Consider the following 17,690-nt stretch of genomic DNA (forward strand, 5'->3'; position numbering starts at 1 on the left):
GGCAAAGCTTAAATTTCAGCAGCCATTACTCTGGTCTTCAGGATAACATGATCCAAGTGCTCAAGAAACATTTCTTATTATTATCAATGTTGAAAACATTTGTGGTACTTAATATTTTAGTAGAAACCGTGATACACTTCTTTCAGGATTCTTTGATTAATAGAAAGTTCAGCATTTATTTGAATTATTTGAGTAATATTTTGTAACATGTCTTTACTGTATTACTATAAATGTAGTTGTCACTTTTAATCAATTTAATGCAACTTTGCTGAATGAAAGTTATAATTTCTTTCCTAAACTTTTGAACAGTAGTGTATATGAACTTGACATAATTAATAATTAATTGATTTTAATTCCACTTCCTTGCATGCAATTTCGATTTGCAATTTTGCATCTTGTTTGTTACCTCAATTCAAATTCAGAAACTGAACAAGAATTTAAAAGGCACAACCCTGTTGGCTGTTAAAAACAAATATTAGAACTATCACAGCCTGTATTCTTTCAGTGGACGCAGGTTAAATACAGCCATGAGTTAGGTTATCCACAACTGTAATCTACTCCAATCCGAAGCCCTCTGCATTTGAAATGGCAATAGTTAATTTCTGCCGTAGTTCTTTCTTGCTCTTGTATGGAGGTAGACAGATCTGGTTGAAACATGTATGTGACACTGGGAGCCTGCAAAGAGAAAAAAATAAATAAACTGTAGAGAATGAACATGCATGCAGTCATTTCACTGCAATCTTCCAATGTGATGATTACCAGTCAGTGGAAACATCAATCTTGGAGATCTTGAAATTGAGGTCGGCCATTCCACAAACAGGAACACGGTCACTTCCTGTGGTAAAGTGGAGCAGTTTCTTCTGCAGCTCCAAAGGAAATGCCAGTACAACGTCCCAGAAGGCTCTGTAACACCAGAGCAAACAGTCACCTTTCCACTGATTGATATGCATGTAAGAGCATGGCTATTAAAATTGTAAACAGGACATGTACCGGATGGTGGGGTCAGTCTTGCTGTAGCCCTCATACTGTACCACTCGCTGAAGAGAACCCATGTCCAGATTAGGACTTCCACAAACTAGGATCTCAACCTCCTCTGGCCTTAAAAGCTACATAAATGATAGGTTTAATGAGTCCTTACAGAATATTTACAGAAAAAAATAATGTTCATTTAAATAACATGTTAAGAAAATGCATTTAATTATGCCCCTTCACCTGCATGTAATCTTTGTAACAACAACAACAACAACAACAAAAACACTTTATAATAAAGTTCAATACAAGGACATTGGTTAACATTGGCAATAGCTAACAAGAGCTAACAATGAATAATAATGTTACAGCATTTATTAGTCTTGGTTAATGTTAATGTTAACCTAGGTTAATAAATGCTTTCAAAATTATTTTTCATTGTTAGTTTATGATACATAATGCATTAACTAATGTTAACAAATTGAAACTTATCGTAAAGTATTAATTCCTTTTCCTACCAATTAAGCAATTTAGGCTTATCATAATTCTAACTTTTGCATTTCTCAAAGCTGCACTTTTAAGATGGAACATCATCTTAAGAAGTGGTACTAGATGCAAAAAAAAAAAATAGCAAGACATGACAAAATAACCAAAGGTGTTAGTCTGATTCCCTGCTAATAATCCACCCCTGCTAATAATCCCACATATATTCAAATCAAAATCATTCAAATTGCCAGGCCACCGGAATTTCTCCCGGTGCTCCCAATCCAGGCCATTTGCACGCACGCGCAATATAGCCTATACTCTAAAAATATTATAACTTTAATATCGTAATTGTATAATTTACTTTATTCTCTAAATATTTCAACTTTATTCTCGTATTGACTTTAATCTTGTAATCTTAGATTTTTTTTTAACGTGGCACTAAAACGCCATCGTATTTAGAAGACAGAGTCAGAGAAGCATATTAAACATAATGTTTTGAATTTGTGCTTATCACATATTTCACACCCCCAACCCTTCTACCTTCCAAAAAAAAAGAAAAAGAAAGAAAAGAAAAAAAGAAAAAGATGACAAAGGTAAAGTAAAATAAAAGTAAAATAAAATTACTGTGTGTTGGTATGAATCCTTGTAAAATATCTATCTTATCAAAATATAACTGTTGCCACACCCTGCACGTACACAGACCGTACTGTGCAGTGTGTTGAGAAACAGACAGACAGTGTGAAATACAGAGACTGAAAGATAAAGATAGGTCTTTAAACCACAGAATAGGTAGCAATGGTCCAAACCAATCTGTCACGTACTTCCCCTCCCCTAACCCTCCACCTTACCCCTCCCACCTCACCCCACACAAGACCAGCGAGTCAGATATTACCGTTACAGAGCCTCTTACATAAGCAGCCAGGGACACAGTCAACTGTTGCGTAATCACTAAAGACGGGGAGGGCCTAAAGTTGATCATGGCCAATGGAATCAGGCCAGAGGAGGTCTGAAATCATGTTTATCTCTTCTCATTGTGACACTATTTCACTGCCGTCGCACTGTTTAAATAATCCACTGGACACATGTATAGCTGATCCTACAGCATACTGAGGGGAAAAAACTGAGCATATCAACTGGTGATTGTGCAGTTCAGTGAACCCAGAGTGAAACCAATGACTCACAGGCTGAACATTCCTTAAAATGGTCAGATGAAATAACTCTCTCTCTGCTTTTCTTTTTTCTGTGTGCATCTCTTGATTAAGAGAGCAGTCTGAGGTAGCACCATATTGGGAAGTCTAAATCAAGGCTGAATCATCGCCAAGATAAACATACGTGTTTTTTTATGATTTTCCCTGGTGCATAGAGAAAAATATCCAACAAATACAAAACATCATACTGAACACTCTCTCATGTGTATTTTAGGCTCGCTGCAAGTCACTGTTGTTCTTACAAAAGAACGTTTTGTAATAAGAAAGAAAATGTGTATTGGTAAATGTGGTTTCTTACACAGACTATTCCAGCACACAGTTTAAAACACTCCCTCATCATGTGTTAAGACATACAAGAATTTAAATTAAGAAAGACTTCAAGTTCTGCAGATACAAAACTACACTTCTATCAAAAAAAAATAAATCACAATAATCTAATTTTCCCACCATAATGTACAGCGACACCAGAGTGCAGTAAAATAAAAAAAGAAAAGTGTCTAAAGAGTTCAGGAAGGAAGTCAACAATGTGATAATAGTTTTGGTATATTTTTAATTATTCTAGGTATTCTTTCAGACAAAATTGTAAACTGAAACAGATATTCAGATATAAAAAGAAATCTATTTACATATTGTCTAAAAGAAGAACAATCAAGAATAATTTAAATCAAACATAATATCACATTATTGTTGTTGTTATTATTATTTTATTTTTTAATTCTCAAACTAGTTAGTTCATTGAGTCAGCACTGGCTATGTTTAAACATGGAGGAGACCACACTCATGAGCTGTGCAAAGTCTGTAAGAAACTGAGTCTTTGTTCAGATTCCAATTGACATGCTAAGCAGGGCAAGAGACTTGCAATTTTCTGGGGGTCTCTATGTATTTATTCTATATGACCTTGAGTCTGAGGTCTCTCCCAGCCAGTAGCTGAAGAGCCTGGATACGGTATGGAGATTGAACAAACAAAGCAGGCCCAGTTACAGGGCACCCTTCCAACAGAGGGGGAAGGGACAGCCCATACACAGATGTAGCCTTCACACACACACACAAAATGGCCCACAGACCCTGCCCTCTCTCCTGCCCCTGAAACTCTCTCTGTCTGAGAGCCACTTGTAGAATATTCCAGGGCTTGCTGTGCCTCACAACAGCATTAGCTGTTAAAAATTACTAGCTGCAGTGAAATGTCAAGCTGTTTCTTGGCTTCTATTTACTTGCTTCCAGAGTATTCCCCCCAGAATTCCTTATTTTAATTACCATGCAATAAGTATTTTGGTGAAAACAATGCAGCAAACTCACCATCAGGGCATTTGAGGCACAAACGCTATGAAAACCATGATAGAAAGCAGCAAACTGCCTGTAGATGGACTTATTCAGCAGGAAATCAATGTAGAGCTGGATGTATTCTGTGCGGGGACAAACAGATCAATTCTTCAGTAGCGGGAATAAGACAATGTAGCAATTCATGTTGAAAAGGGAAAACTCAGTCATGCATATAACTAGAGAGTGGAGACTCTCACCTTTTCTGTTTAGGTTTGTTACAGGGATCTTTTCCCCTCCTGGTTTCAGATTATATGACTTGATCACTCCAAGTTCTTCTTGAAAAACCTAGAGGAAAAAAGTACAGAAATGACCTCCGCTTCCATTATCTGCAGACTTTATCGACTAGTTCAATCAGACAAACACGCTTATCTATAAGATACGATGGAACGAGAAACAAGTCTATGAGTGCAAACATCCTGATGTAGGTCAAGTTTAGAGGGGACTCACCTGAAACGTGGTATAGAAGTCCTCTTCAACATTTCCTTCATAGCTGAGGAGTTCCCCAAGTCCATGAGCAAGATCCTAAAATGCACAAAGAAACACTCACATTTGACAAACATTGATTTTCTGAAATCCTAGCTTTTTATATGGCCCATACTGTGTATTTCTACTTTAGTAAACAATGCAGTAAAAGGGACACTTTACTATACAAATCATAAAATTGAAATGCATTGACACTACAAAAAATAGAGATGACTACAAGTTACAGCATACTATATGTGACATTATGTGAGGTTTCTGTGACTGTCAAAAATCATATATTATGTTAGGCAGCACTTCATTTTAGTTGAAAATCTGTGCAGCTAATAAAATGGTAGCAAATGAGATGTTTGTGCTGTTTGACACAAATTGCGGAAATCTAGGTTTGTTTTTTTGTTTTTTGTTTTTTCATTTTAAGAAAGTAGCTTTAGAGGTTCCACATCCACATTACCTTTGGAAAAAAGTCTGAAGCAAGAAAGCAAACAACGCCCGCAGGCAGTTACAGTATGTAAGTTCGGAGGAAGCCAGAGACCATTAAAACAGAACATCTGGCTCATTTAAATCTGACTCTGCAGTAACACGAGAGTGAAGAGGAATCAATATGCTTAAGCTTAACTAACTAGTATTTCACTTATATGTTAAATTCCAGCAAGTCTGTATTATGACAAAGAGTGTTACTGCAGAAGAAATGGCTAATATTGGTCGCCCTCTGCTGGACACATGAGGAGAAGCACTGGCTGAATTTGAACAAGCATATCATTATGTCACCAAAAGAAAACATAAATTAGCTTAGAAGTACACTGGAACCATTTTTTCATGATTATCCCATGTGTTTGAAATTAAATGTATTTAAAATTTTCCCTGCAATCTTGCTAAGTTTAATAATATACCATTTTCAAAAAACAACTCTAATGATATAGGGGAGACCAGGGCTAGTTGTCACATAAAGAAGTTGCAACAATACTTATATCTTAGTAACTATAAGGTTTTGAGTCCAGTTACTTAAATGTTTGTTTTCTCCTAGTATAAAATGATAGAAACAACAGTAAACTACTGTACACTTTCATTCAAAACTTCAATGTTTTTGAAAAAAAAAAAACTCTTATTCTCACCAAGGATGCATTATTTAATAAAAAATACAGTCAAAACATTAGCATTGTCAACTATTATTAAAAAAAATTATTATTAAAACATTTCTTCTTATCAATGTTGACAAACAGTTGTGCTGCTTAATATTTTTATAGAAACCGCGACACATTTCAGGATCCATTGATTAATAGAGAGATCGAAAAGAACGGCATTTATTTGAACTTTGTAACATTATAAATGTCTTTATTGTTAAATTTAATCATATTATTCAAACATAATCAAGTGCCCTTGCTGAAAAAATCGTACGGACCATAAACTTGGCAAGTAAAATCAGACTTGCACATTCAGACAATTATTTGATTGTTTGCTTGCATTTGTTTAGTTTTTTTCTCATAAACAGTAAGTAACAATAATGGGACTTACTCTTACTCTTACTTGATATTTAGCTGTATTAGAAATAGAACAGTAGAAACCAGCATTTGAAGGGTTAAGGAGTTCAAAAGAAAGAAAAGCATGATACTTCAAAGGCTGCTGTGAGATTCACAAGACAAGCATGACTTTATCAGCAGAGCTGAAAGCCAACAGAGCTGTCCTCAGAACAATGCACCATCTGAGGCTTATTAATCGCATCCAGGCAACTAGACAACAGGAGTGTGTGAGTCTGTGATGGCTGGGTGACACCCTGGAAGTGCAAAAGATAATGCAACAGCTATTTCTGACTCAGTGTTATTCTGTCAGCAATTTGCTCTGTTTATATATGGCTGAGTGAGCTCAATGTCACTATATAATGAGCATAACATCCTAAGTAGTACATAAATGCTATATGGGCTGCTGGATTATTTTATATATGAATAATAGCACACTACACAGTGACAACAGGCGGTTCACCCATTAGTGATTGATAAGCGTGTGTTCATCAAAATTTGGCTGGATTGAATATTATACCATGTGGTGTTTCACAGCTTGTGTACATACAGGCATAATCTGCTGGAGGTCGTCCAAGGTGAGGGTCGCCATGCTGACGGGGGTGTCGAGGTCACATGGCACAATGGGCGGGGTCAGCAGCTTCTTGTAGACACAAGGGGGGAAACGGATGTCCAGTGTGATGCTGTTGTACACAGCCAAGCCCATGAGCTGACAGACGGGGTTAAGTGTGCACAGCTGGAAGGATTCATAGACCTGACACACACCTCCGGCCTTCTGTTACACAATGGCTACGTCAGAAACCAAAGGCAGCTTCCTCACTGCTTGATGGTAAATGATCTAACAGGCAGTGGTTTGCATGAAGGCACCTAACATTCTGCTTTCCATAATGTCACGTCTAATGATCACTAGGCAAGTTCAATTGAGTTTTAGTCAAAATCATAGTTTACTTCTTTTAACTACCAAACTAGACTGTCATTTGAAAGTTTGGGGTCAGTGAGATTTTTTTAAAGGAATTAATTATTTTATTTAGTATGTATTTATTAAAAGTGACACTAAAGACATTTACAATATTACAAAAGATTTCTATGTTACATAAATGCTCTTCTTTTGAACTTTCTATTCAACAAAGTATTCTGAAAAAAAGTATCAGTTTCAACAAAAATATTAAGCAGCAAAACTGTTTTCCACATTGATGATAATGTGAATGTCTCAGCTTTAAAAATTCAGCTTTGATATCACAGATATAATTTAAATTTTTAAATATTATTAAATGGAAATCAGCTCTTAAACTGTAATAATATTTCACATTAATACTGTTTTACTGTATATTTCATCATGTAAATACAGTGGTAAGCATAAGAGATTTCTTCCAAAAAAAAAAATCTTATCAACCCCAAACTTCTGAACAATAATTATAGATGCATTAAAATAAATTTGTTGTGCCTTTTAGTCCATGTATGTTAACTTTGAATGTTCTATATGCTAATGTATAAGTGTTCTATTGAATAAGAATGCCACACTAAAACACCAAAAACCACACAAACTTCTGACTAGCAATAGCAAGTAGCCAATAATGAATCATGGCTGTAACGTAAACTAAAGCCTACTGGCTTGTATGCCTCTGGTGAAGTATGGTGGACTTCTCCAATTATTTTGTCTACTTAAACCCTGCCCCTTTCTTACAATCAACTGCAAACTCACATTCAAATCTGCCTCCATCCAATCAACAACCTATGGAGAGAACCAAGTCCCCACCCTACCTTTTTTCAGTTTCACTTGAATGTATGTCACAATACTGAAGAAAAGATCTGTCACTACTTCGGTTTCATCATGACTTGAAAGTCTGTAATTTGTGTGCAACTAGCACCTAGCAGCAGCAAAGAGAACTGTAATATGTTTGAGCAGCCCAATTTAATACGATCAAAGATGAAGGGAGTGGTTAAAACACTTTGGCTAATCTGTTTGTGCCACTAGTGTTGCACAGCTTACGCAAGTTATTTAAGATTTGCTAATATCGCAACATCACCTACAGTACAGCAACACAGTAAGATGCATGGAAGAACACCCAACAGGTGTACAATACATTTAGAGGAAAATGTGAAGAGCCCTGCACGTAAGTGCTTTCAGCTGTAGCTGACAACTCAGCCCCATGTGCTCTCCATATATGTAGCGAGGGCTATGGAAAAAAAGTCCTCAGCTCAGGAGAGTGAGGGGAGAGAGCAGACAGGCGGGACAGTTTCCATAAGGACTGCAACGATGAGACAACACAAACCAAGTCCTGGCAGTTCTTAACGAGACAAAACAAAATAATCTTTATTTCATAATTTTTCACTGATGTGACACAGCATTTCTGTGTTGAAGGAGAGAGAGCTCTGAGGCCATGCACTGGACCTGCAGCCACATGCACTGAGAAGCCTAAGCCAGAGGGGACAATTAGAGGGGTAACAGCAGGACATGGCAGGCTTTGGCTGCCACCGTGTCTCTCCCCACACGTTCCTGAGAGCACCGTATGGACCAGTTCTCGACTCGACACGTGCCCGCTCACACACCACATCACTTATAAAACCATTTCATAACCATGACTATATCTGTGCATCTGTCATTAGCGTCATATTGCGTTATAACATTGCGTTCTAGACATTTACAAATCACATGGCATAAAAATAGCATATGCTCCATTTTTACATCATCATAGCACAGACTGGTGGCAGAAAAGCCAAAAGATTTCCCACCAGAAAACAGAAGGACGAGAATGAATGTCAGATGTATGTGCCAAACGGAAGTTGACTCTGTATTTATGTGCTATTTTAAGTTTGTCACACCCACACGTGACCACCTATACTGTATAAACTGCAGGGAAATGAAAGGATACGGCTCCAACCAATCGGAACTCAGAGTAGTTGTCACATTTCCAGCTGCTAAACCAATGACACTGGGACTCCTTCACATACGTGAACATGCCTGCAACATGACATACAGACACAGAAAAGAACAATTACTATTCACTAAGAATGAGCAACACCCACTGATTTTTATTTATTTACACACGCTGTCTAAATAAAATATGCAAATGAGGACTGACGACTGGAAGTCTGATACTTCATGTCTTGAAGATACTCACAAACGTGATTTTCTGAAATCCTAGCGCCCTGTTGAGCCAGGCATTTTAATATTTTCATGTTAGCTTTTTTTCACTTTATCATTTATTTTCACTTTATCATTGCTGTGTTATTAGAAAAGTACCTGACTATTACCTGAATATTTATCAATATTTCTGATTTTCGCTGTTTCTGAGCCACATAAGAATGGAGGCTTCTACAGAGAGCTTTAATTTACGCAACCGCAAAATTGTGGTGCAGTTTTAATTTAATTATGCAAGTTAATCTAACTACATTACTTTTCTTTCTTTTTATTATGGTTCTTTTACTCTCATAAGGTCCACAAATTCTATGTTACTTTCTAAGAAATGTTTTTGTCAGACAGTGATAAGAATTATGCTCATTCTTTTGATTGCTCACATTAAAAATCAAGGGTTTTGAGTATGAAACTTAACATTAATAAATCATTTATAAATACAAATACACACACAAACATATATACATACATATATATGCATGCATGTGTGTGTGTGTGTGTGTTTTAAAGTTAACTTTAATTAAATATCAATTTTTTTTATAAACCTCACTAAATTTTGTTATTGGGGAGACATCTTTATTAAGATGTTAAGAGTGAACATTTAAATATTAACATTTTTTGCCATTTTGCCTTTCAAGTAAATGTATGTTTAAAAATATGCTTAGACTTTTTTATGAGACAACAGATTTATTTTTCTTCCAGTGGTTACCACTTTTATATAATCCAAGACTGGCACTGTCTGTCCTGACCGTCTTACCATAATCTGTGTGAAAAATCTGTCGAATCAGGAGAAGAAACCACTCTTTTGTGAGTCCACCCATGTCCAACCCTGCTTCCCCAACAAACGTCACTTTCAGTTTTTTCTTCAGGTCTGCTCGCTTTCTCGAAAGCTATTAAAAAAGGAACACATTTATGGAGGGGCCATTTTTCCAAATTAAGTCTTAGCCAGACTTAGAACTTTCCAGAACACAATGTACATGCTTTTGGCTAAAAGTCATCTCAGCCTAGAAAAACAAAATGTAGATTTGTGCTACTTTATACAGAGCAGTGCAGCCCATACAAATCTCTGCCTTCTTATAGAGCTAAATACATTTCAGTGGTTCAAAGGAGCTCCTGGTAACATCTACAGGAACAGATGCAATTCTACGTTTACAGATCTGGACCAAGCAGTATTACCTCATCCAGTGAGTCACTGACCAGCTGCAGACGCCTAACTTTAATGTTGAGAAACAGCAGACTCATATCCACCCTCTGCCTGCGAGAAACCTTGTCCACCAGGGTTTGCTGCACAAGGCATAGAGAGAAATGCATTTATCAGTCAGCAAATGAGTTTGCAGAACATGACCACGTCTAGGTTGTATTCCATGTGTCTATATTTCTTGTTTCCGAGTAACACATTTCTAAGAGAGATGATGTCTGTCTACTTGCGGTGCATGTTGATATTATTCTCCAGCCACGTGTCTGTTTATCCTACAGTCTGGACACATATGTTTGGGAGGGAGCCATAGGAATGGCCGCCCCACCCAAGCTAGGACTGTTATCAGAAAATAGTCTCAAACTAGAATACATATTTTCCCAAACAGAGATCATCTTTTTTATCTTAAAGAGTTTTAGTTATAGTGAAAGCTCATTGTGCAGGTGAATTCTCACCCTGGCCATGCTGATCATCTGCTGCTCAGAATCTCTCTGGATGATGGCCTTCTTCACCACTGTGGACAGGATGAAGGGGAACTGACAGAAGGTGAACCTGAGAAGATATAGATCGGAAATTGCTTGGTTTTGAGTAGGAGTTTATAGTGTGCAATATATCTTGAATTACTTTTATTTTTCTAATCCCAATAGCAAATAAGTCTTTTCTTTTGCATACAATGGTCTATTATTCTGACCAAAGGATGCATTTATTTGATCAAAAATATTGTGAAATATTATTACAATTTCAAACAACTCTTTTCTATATTTTAAAATGTAATTTATTCCTGTGTTGGCAAAGCTGAAATTTCTGGAGCCATTACTTCAGTCTTTAGTGTCACAGCATCCTTCACGTATCATTTTAATATGCTGATGTGGTACTCAAGAAACATTTCTTCTTATTATTACAATCAATGCTGAAAAAAGTTGTGCTATTTAATATTTTTGTGAAAACAAATTTTTTTCATTATTTTGTAAAAAATAAAATAGTGTCTGAAACCAATTCTAATGCAATGTTTGAATTTGAAATATTATATTTTTGCTGTCACACCTGTTTGAATTTCCGTGAGCCTGCCATGTGTGGTAATCCTCCATAAAGTCTATGTGGTCCAATGTTAGGTTGTATAAATCAGTGAAAGGGATGATAGGGGGAGAGGAAATGCTGTTTGCAGCATCTGTTAAAAACAAGACACATGTTCAGAATCAGTTGTAAAGAATTACGAGAAAGCATCTTGATTATCTCCAAGCCCCATCTAGTGGCCAGCACAGTAGTACTCACTAAGGAGGGAAAGGACTTTAGTGGCTGAGGGAATCCACCAGGAGCATTTGGCCATGGGCGGCAACTCATCTGGCTTGGCAGGAAATAGGCGGGTAGTGATGAAGAGCTGCAAACGCTCCACCAGCTGTTTGAAACGCTTCTGAGGCAGCCTGAAAGATGAAACATATTGTAAGCAGGAAGATATAATCCATACACACTCCTTTTTTACTGTCAATTTGTGTAATGCCTTAACACTAGCTACCTTTGCTATTTGTTGCATTGACACATTTCACAATTAAAACTACAACTACAGTACTTAGAATTCAAAAAAGATCTCTTGAACAGACTGGCTGGGTCAGACTCACTTTTTAAACCAGTGCATCAGGAAATGGTGGTCCGCTTCAGCCAGGGATGCTATTTGCCTCAGTAAGTGTGCATAGATGACATATGTGGCAGGGCTGGTGTACTGAGGGTTCTGCGACACAGAGAGGCATTTCAGAAAACTTCAAAAAGGAAATATAACTTTTCGTTTAGGAACAGAGAAAGAAGTCTGGCTTTTAATAAGAAGTGGCATTGCAGCGGAAACCAGCTCTTTTCCTCTCCAGTATGACCTCATCCCTTCCTTAGGCACAGCAAACGCAAATAATACAGAGGCTGCCTGACATTAGTGGCAGACAGATCAGCCCAATAATTGCCTCTGCTTTTCAATTTCATCATGTCCTCCAGAGAAATGTAGGTCAGAGAGCCCATCAACAGTCTGGAGATGAATAGCACTATATGCGAACTCTGGAGAAGACCGACATCTGTACATGCTGTACATTTATGAAAATGTCTAACTCTCACCACCACTGATCCCCATCAAATGTAGAGAAAAAAAACATTTCATAAAGCTGAAAACCCAAAACGAAACAAATCCCAGTTAACCAAGCCATCATCTCTCTCTCTGCCCACATCTTCCCAGGTTTAAATCCAGTGGCTGTGTCCTTATTTGGACAGTCCCAGGCCAGCCTGCGCTGGTCATGTGTGAAGTAAACATTTAGCTCACGATCTGTCTGCACCAGAGCAGAGCTATGGCTGGAGTCAATGGGCCATGTGGTGAGAGAGTAGATCAAGAGTTTCCTGAAGCTCAGATTCGCCTCTTACTTACCCTGGGGTGTTTAAACGTGACTGCCAACACAAAGGGCAAATCAAAGTCAGATTAGAGCAATTTTGCTGTGTAAGTGCACATCTATAGGATCGCACGCAGATAACTGCTTTGGTTTGCAAAGAGAAATTACAGGTATTACAGAAAAGTATCACGTCTTTGGGTTCCGTGTAATGAAGGCAATTTTGTATTAATGGCATTAGCTTGGTCACTAGTAAGAGTGAATAGATCAGCTGTGTTGGTGTAAAGATTTTTCAGTAGTGTGACAGTAGCACAGCTGTTCTCAAAACTAATTTTTCCACCAAAACTTTACACCACATCACATTTTAATGTGCAAGAAGCTTTACAGGCAAGCATGCTGAGATAAAACACAATCTCCTAAACTGTCTTCTCTCACTCTCGTACTGTGCACTGTAATGATTCATTATGGTGAATCAATCTGTTCATACGTAGATTGGATATGACTGACAAATTAAATAATCACTGATTAGTGCAGTCCCTGTTGTTGCATATTATTTAGTTACATGCTGATATCACTATGTTTTCAAACTGATATCAGTTCTGTTCATAAAATGTATTTGTTTTATTTATATATATATATATATATATATACATATATAAATTGTATGCATCTTATGTGAATTCTAACACCCTAATTTAGATCCAAACTTTAGAGCCAAATTTAATTTTTCTGACAAATAAGTACAGTTCTGGTTATAACAATAAACTCAATATAGTTAGCTTCTTTTTGATAATCAGCTGAAGATCAACCCATTAAGCCAGGATGTAATAGTGAAAGAGAACATTGCTTTCTTAAGAGATAAACAGAACTAATCATTTCTTCATAAACAAAAAAAGACACACAAGTGTGCAAAAACAATGCCATTACCTGCACGAGAACAAAATACGCTCTGAGGTCATCCTTTGTGCGAGGCCTAAAAAATACAGAAACAAAACTGACAGTGATTCTTTTTTAATCAGTATTTTCTGCAAAGACGTCATGTCTTCTTTTAGTGGTTCAGTGAGAGAACACAATGCACTACTCACCCTTTCCATTCTCTTAATAAGCTATTAATAATTCCCTTCAGGACTGATTTCTGTGTATCCGCGGGCTGCAAATTAGCCAGATTAAACCAATTTTGTTAAAACCAAATTCAAAACAAAAGACAAAGCACAAAGGTTTACTGTGTAATTTAATTATAATAGAACTTCAGTCAGTTCTTGCTATGGAAATTTTCTTACTTACGGTGTGGAGTAAGGCATCATAAACAATATTGACAAACTTGATGTTTATTCCTGAGTCTTCAATAGTGTTGAAGGGAGCATTTGCTTCTTTCTGAAAAAAATAAATAAATAAATAAAACATAAAAACATTAATCATACTTTCTGCCATCCACTTATATGGAGTGTTTTATATACATTTCACATATAAAATGGATGATAAAACATTCAACTCATATAAGAATAAGATTTTCTGATGAAACTATATGCAGATGTTTTTTTTGCTCCCTGAATGAGCTCATTGATTCATTTTGAGACCAAAATGTTTAGTTTTCCCCCTTTCCTGACTTTCACAGTTACTTTTTCCACTGACTTCCAAGAGTTCTCATTAAAAACTTTGGCTACACTTAAAAGGATGTTTCATTCATAAAATTGACCATTATTCAAAAGCCTAAATAAAAGCACATTTAGATAAGTCAATTATATGCTATTAATAATTGAGCAACTTTTAAAATATTTGTAAAAAACAAATATATTTTAAATGATTGTTGTTATATTTTACACACACTAAGTGAACTGATAATTCACAGTAAAAGTTGTGGTTAATTTGAGCCTTTTTGGAAGCAAGCTTGTGTTCAATTTAAAGCAATAAGAAAACAATCAACAGCAACCTAGTAAAAACATTTGAAACATGAACAAGACACTGTATTGGGAGCTTCAACACACCTTAAATGCACCATTGAGTTCCAAAAAGGAGTCAAATGTGGTCAAGTAGAAATCAAGAACTTGCTTCCAATCCCCTGAGATAGTTGCCCTTTCAACATCGTCCCTACAGCCGGACAAAGACACAGTTAAGCACAGTGTAATTGACCTGGGAATACTGTAGGGTGACTAACGGAAGAAGTACATACTGAAACTCTTTGGCGGTTTTGGTCCGAATGGGAATAATGGGTTCTGAGACAAAACGAGCCTTCACCTCTGGAGGGAGAACATCAATAGAGATACGATGCTTCTGTCTCACATCTGGACATATTGGGGGAAGCTCTCTCACTGAAAACAAACGCACACAGAATGAATTAGACAGCAGTTCACAATATGAGCAAGGTGGGCTGTTCATCATGCTCTCCAGGGGGATTTTTGCAATCAATCTACAGCTAACAATTATTTGTCATTATCTTATCAGAAACAACTATCTAAACAATGACTCTCAGCATCCCAACAACCACCTGGTAACGTGCAATCACCATCAGCACAGTGTTATTATATTTAAAGGCACCCTAGTCCTTTATTTCTCAACAAATGCACTGATTAAGCCTGATGAGACAAGATTCACAAAACGATTTGTACTTGTGGACTACAGTAGGAACAACTGACGTTTTCAAGGTTCGCTCAGTGAATTTACAAGGGAAAGTGAGAACATTTAATGAGCTTTAGCACCACGTCAGGCCGCAGTTCATGTAGAGTCTTCCTAACAAGTCCCCAGCTCATCTGTGCTAAAGACAGGCATGAACACACTTGTGCATCACACAGACAACATCTTTGATCTCCAAGACAAAGAAAGGAAAACATCTGCTTAAAACAGTGTGAAGTGGTTATTAATTCAAAGCAGCCAAATGGACTGCTTTGAAATGCAATGAGGTTGTTTTTTTTTTGCAAAAGGGAATTACCTTTAAATCACTCATGCATACAGTATCATTTTAAAGCCATAGTAACCCTTGCTTGAGTTACTTACCTGCTTGTAGACCTAAAGCACAGACTATGGATGGATAAAATGTGTTTAATATATAAACAAAATCAAGTTATGTAACAAGAATTAGCCAGAACTGGCAGCGCTGGAAGCAGTCTAACCTTGTTTGACTGCAGGTAGCAGGAGCGGAGAAGAAAGACTGTGGCTGCCTGACTCTCTTTTGTGATTCAGGGTGGAGATGAAGCTTCCATAAGAGGGGAAATGAAGCTTCGGCCCACGATCCAAGCTCTGCCGATGAAATGATCCTCGTTATATTCCAGTATTTCTAGAAAATAAATTGTGCTGCAGCACACCTGTACTCTGCTGATAAAACAAATGGCAATAGAGAACAGATACTACAATAAACTATAATTACTATACTACACTAAATTGACAGGTTAACATCTAATTAAGCAAAAATAAGCAAAAATAAGTATATGCCCCTCACCCCTTATTCAAATATCTGAATAAAATACGTATCCGTAAAAAACAATATACATATTAAAGCAGATTTAAACAATAGTGGAGGAAATCAAAACCTTGTTAATTGAGATTGTCACTCATTGCGTAACCAGCAGCATCAGTGTTGTTTTGCGGAAACGAAACATTAATGGCTAATGTATTTTGTGCAGAATACAGAATCACTAAAAGAAAATGCGCTGTATGGGCAGTAGGTTGAGCTAAATATTCCATGAATCACACATGCCGCTGTTAATGTGATTTTTACGGAGTTATATACAATACGTAAAGTGTGTTGTCTCAGCACTTGGCTAATTTCAGACAGAATCCAATATAAATCATTACCATTAGAACAACCACACCAATTCAAAGGCAATTGTGCATTAAAAATAAAGCAAAATTCAGATTAAAACCGTGTTTAAAAGTTCAAAAAATATGCATTCGTGTATGATATTTTAATATATTTGTTTATTCAAAAGGTAACTTAGGTATAGTTAGCAATATCTGAAATGCAGAAAAATACGTACATGATTTAGTATAGGAGGAAGTCTGTCTCTATCCCTTTCTTCAAATAGACAGTTATTTTCGCTCATGTTTAGATGCATATCCTCTGAAGAAAAGCCTTTTGAGCGAAGTTACATGGCTTATTTTCCTGGGGAAAAAGTACTTTTCCCGTCTGCGTAATCTCAGTGCTCACTTTCCTTTTAATTTGATAAATACAGCAACAGTGAGTGAGTCCAGTACGGTCTGTTCTTTTTGCTAAAGCGGGTGAGTTGTTGAGACTAAGATGACCAAAATCTTCGCGACGCTGCGTTTAGTGAGTAAAGTAACTTGCTGAAGAAGTGCCGTGGCGTCTATGTGCGGTCCAGCTGTACGCTGGCGCCATGTTGTTGAGGATGATGATGATGATGAGGTTTGTAGTTACGGACTTGGATACGGCCGCTGCCTCGACGTAACACTGGGGCCGTGTTGTGCTGAGTCAGATTTATTGCAAACCTCTAATTAAGATATTTCCTAGAACTTAAAATATACCCGGCTAAAGTCTCTGTTTGTATGTAACATCAAAATTACATTTTGGTTGGCGTAGTATGAAGAAAAAATTAAATTAAATTAAAAAAAACGTACTATTATCGCACAGAAAGGCGAAAGAGAAACATAGGCCAAATAAAGAAATTTATTTTGTCCACTATTATTTATGGTTCTTTTAATATCTGTAAGACCATGTCACTGTGTGAATGTTAGATGCTCAGCTTTTCTCTAATACCTTATATATACATATATAGATAGTCTATGTGAACTGTAAGCTTCAGTCTCAATGGGGTATCTGCATCAGCTTTCTCTTGTTGTGACCTTGATGAGAGGTGTCAGAGCAAACAAACAATATTCTGCATAAATATTGCTTTGTTGTTCAATCTATTATTTATAAACTTAAAACAAATCTGTGAATAGAAGTACAAAGTTACAATTTAAGTAAACCTAATATAAAGCTATAATTTAAGTAGTATTCATATATGCATTTGTAAATTCATATGTGCTTATACATACATACATACATGCATTATATATATATATATATATATA

The 17,690-nt window shown here is 36.7% G+C and overlaps 1 protein-coding gene across 1 annotated transcript; it reads right to left on the bottom strand.

Moving 5' to 3' along the window:
* Positions 1-313: 313 nt before the first annotated feature.
* LOC107758436 (probable E3 ubiquitin-protein ligase HECTD2) lies at positions 314-17,034 on the bottom strand. The gene is made up of 21 exons (XM_016576163.1): positions 16,637-17,034; positions 15,773-15,899; positions 14,836-14,974; positions 14,651-14,753; positions 13,950-14,039; positions 13,751-13,815; positions 13,593-13,638; positions 11,925-12,034; positions 11,581-11,729; positions 11,353-11,476; positions 10,764-10,860; positions 10,290-10,397; positions 9,871-10,003; positions 8,851-8,939; positions 6,528-6,686; positions 4,431-4,505; positions 4,181-4,268; positions 3,960-4,066; positions 991-1,106; positions 760-903; positions 314-675 (listed from the first exon to the last, which is right to left on the bottom strand). Exons 1-21 carry the CDS (start codon positions 16,712-16,714, stop codon positions 555-557), a joined length of 2,268 nt encoding a protein of 755 aa, XP_016431649.1. The 5' UTR covers positions 16,715-17,034; the 3' UTR covers positions 314-554.
* Between the last annotated feature and the right edge of the window lie 656 nt (positions 17,035-17,690).

The sequence above is a fragment of the Sinocyclocheilus rhinocerous genome, unplaced genomic scaffold, assembly GCF_001515625.1.
Source record: "Sinocyclocheilus rhinocerous isolate Xijiao unplaced genomic scaffold, SAMN03320098_v1.1 scaffold1676, whole genome shotgun sequence".
Lineage (NCBI taxonomy): Eukaryota > Metazoa > Chordata > Actinopteri > Cypriniformes > Cyprinidae > Sinocyclocheilus > Sinocyclocheilus rhinocerous.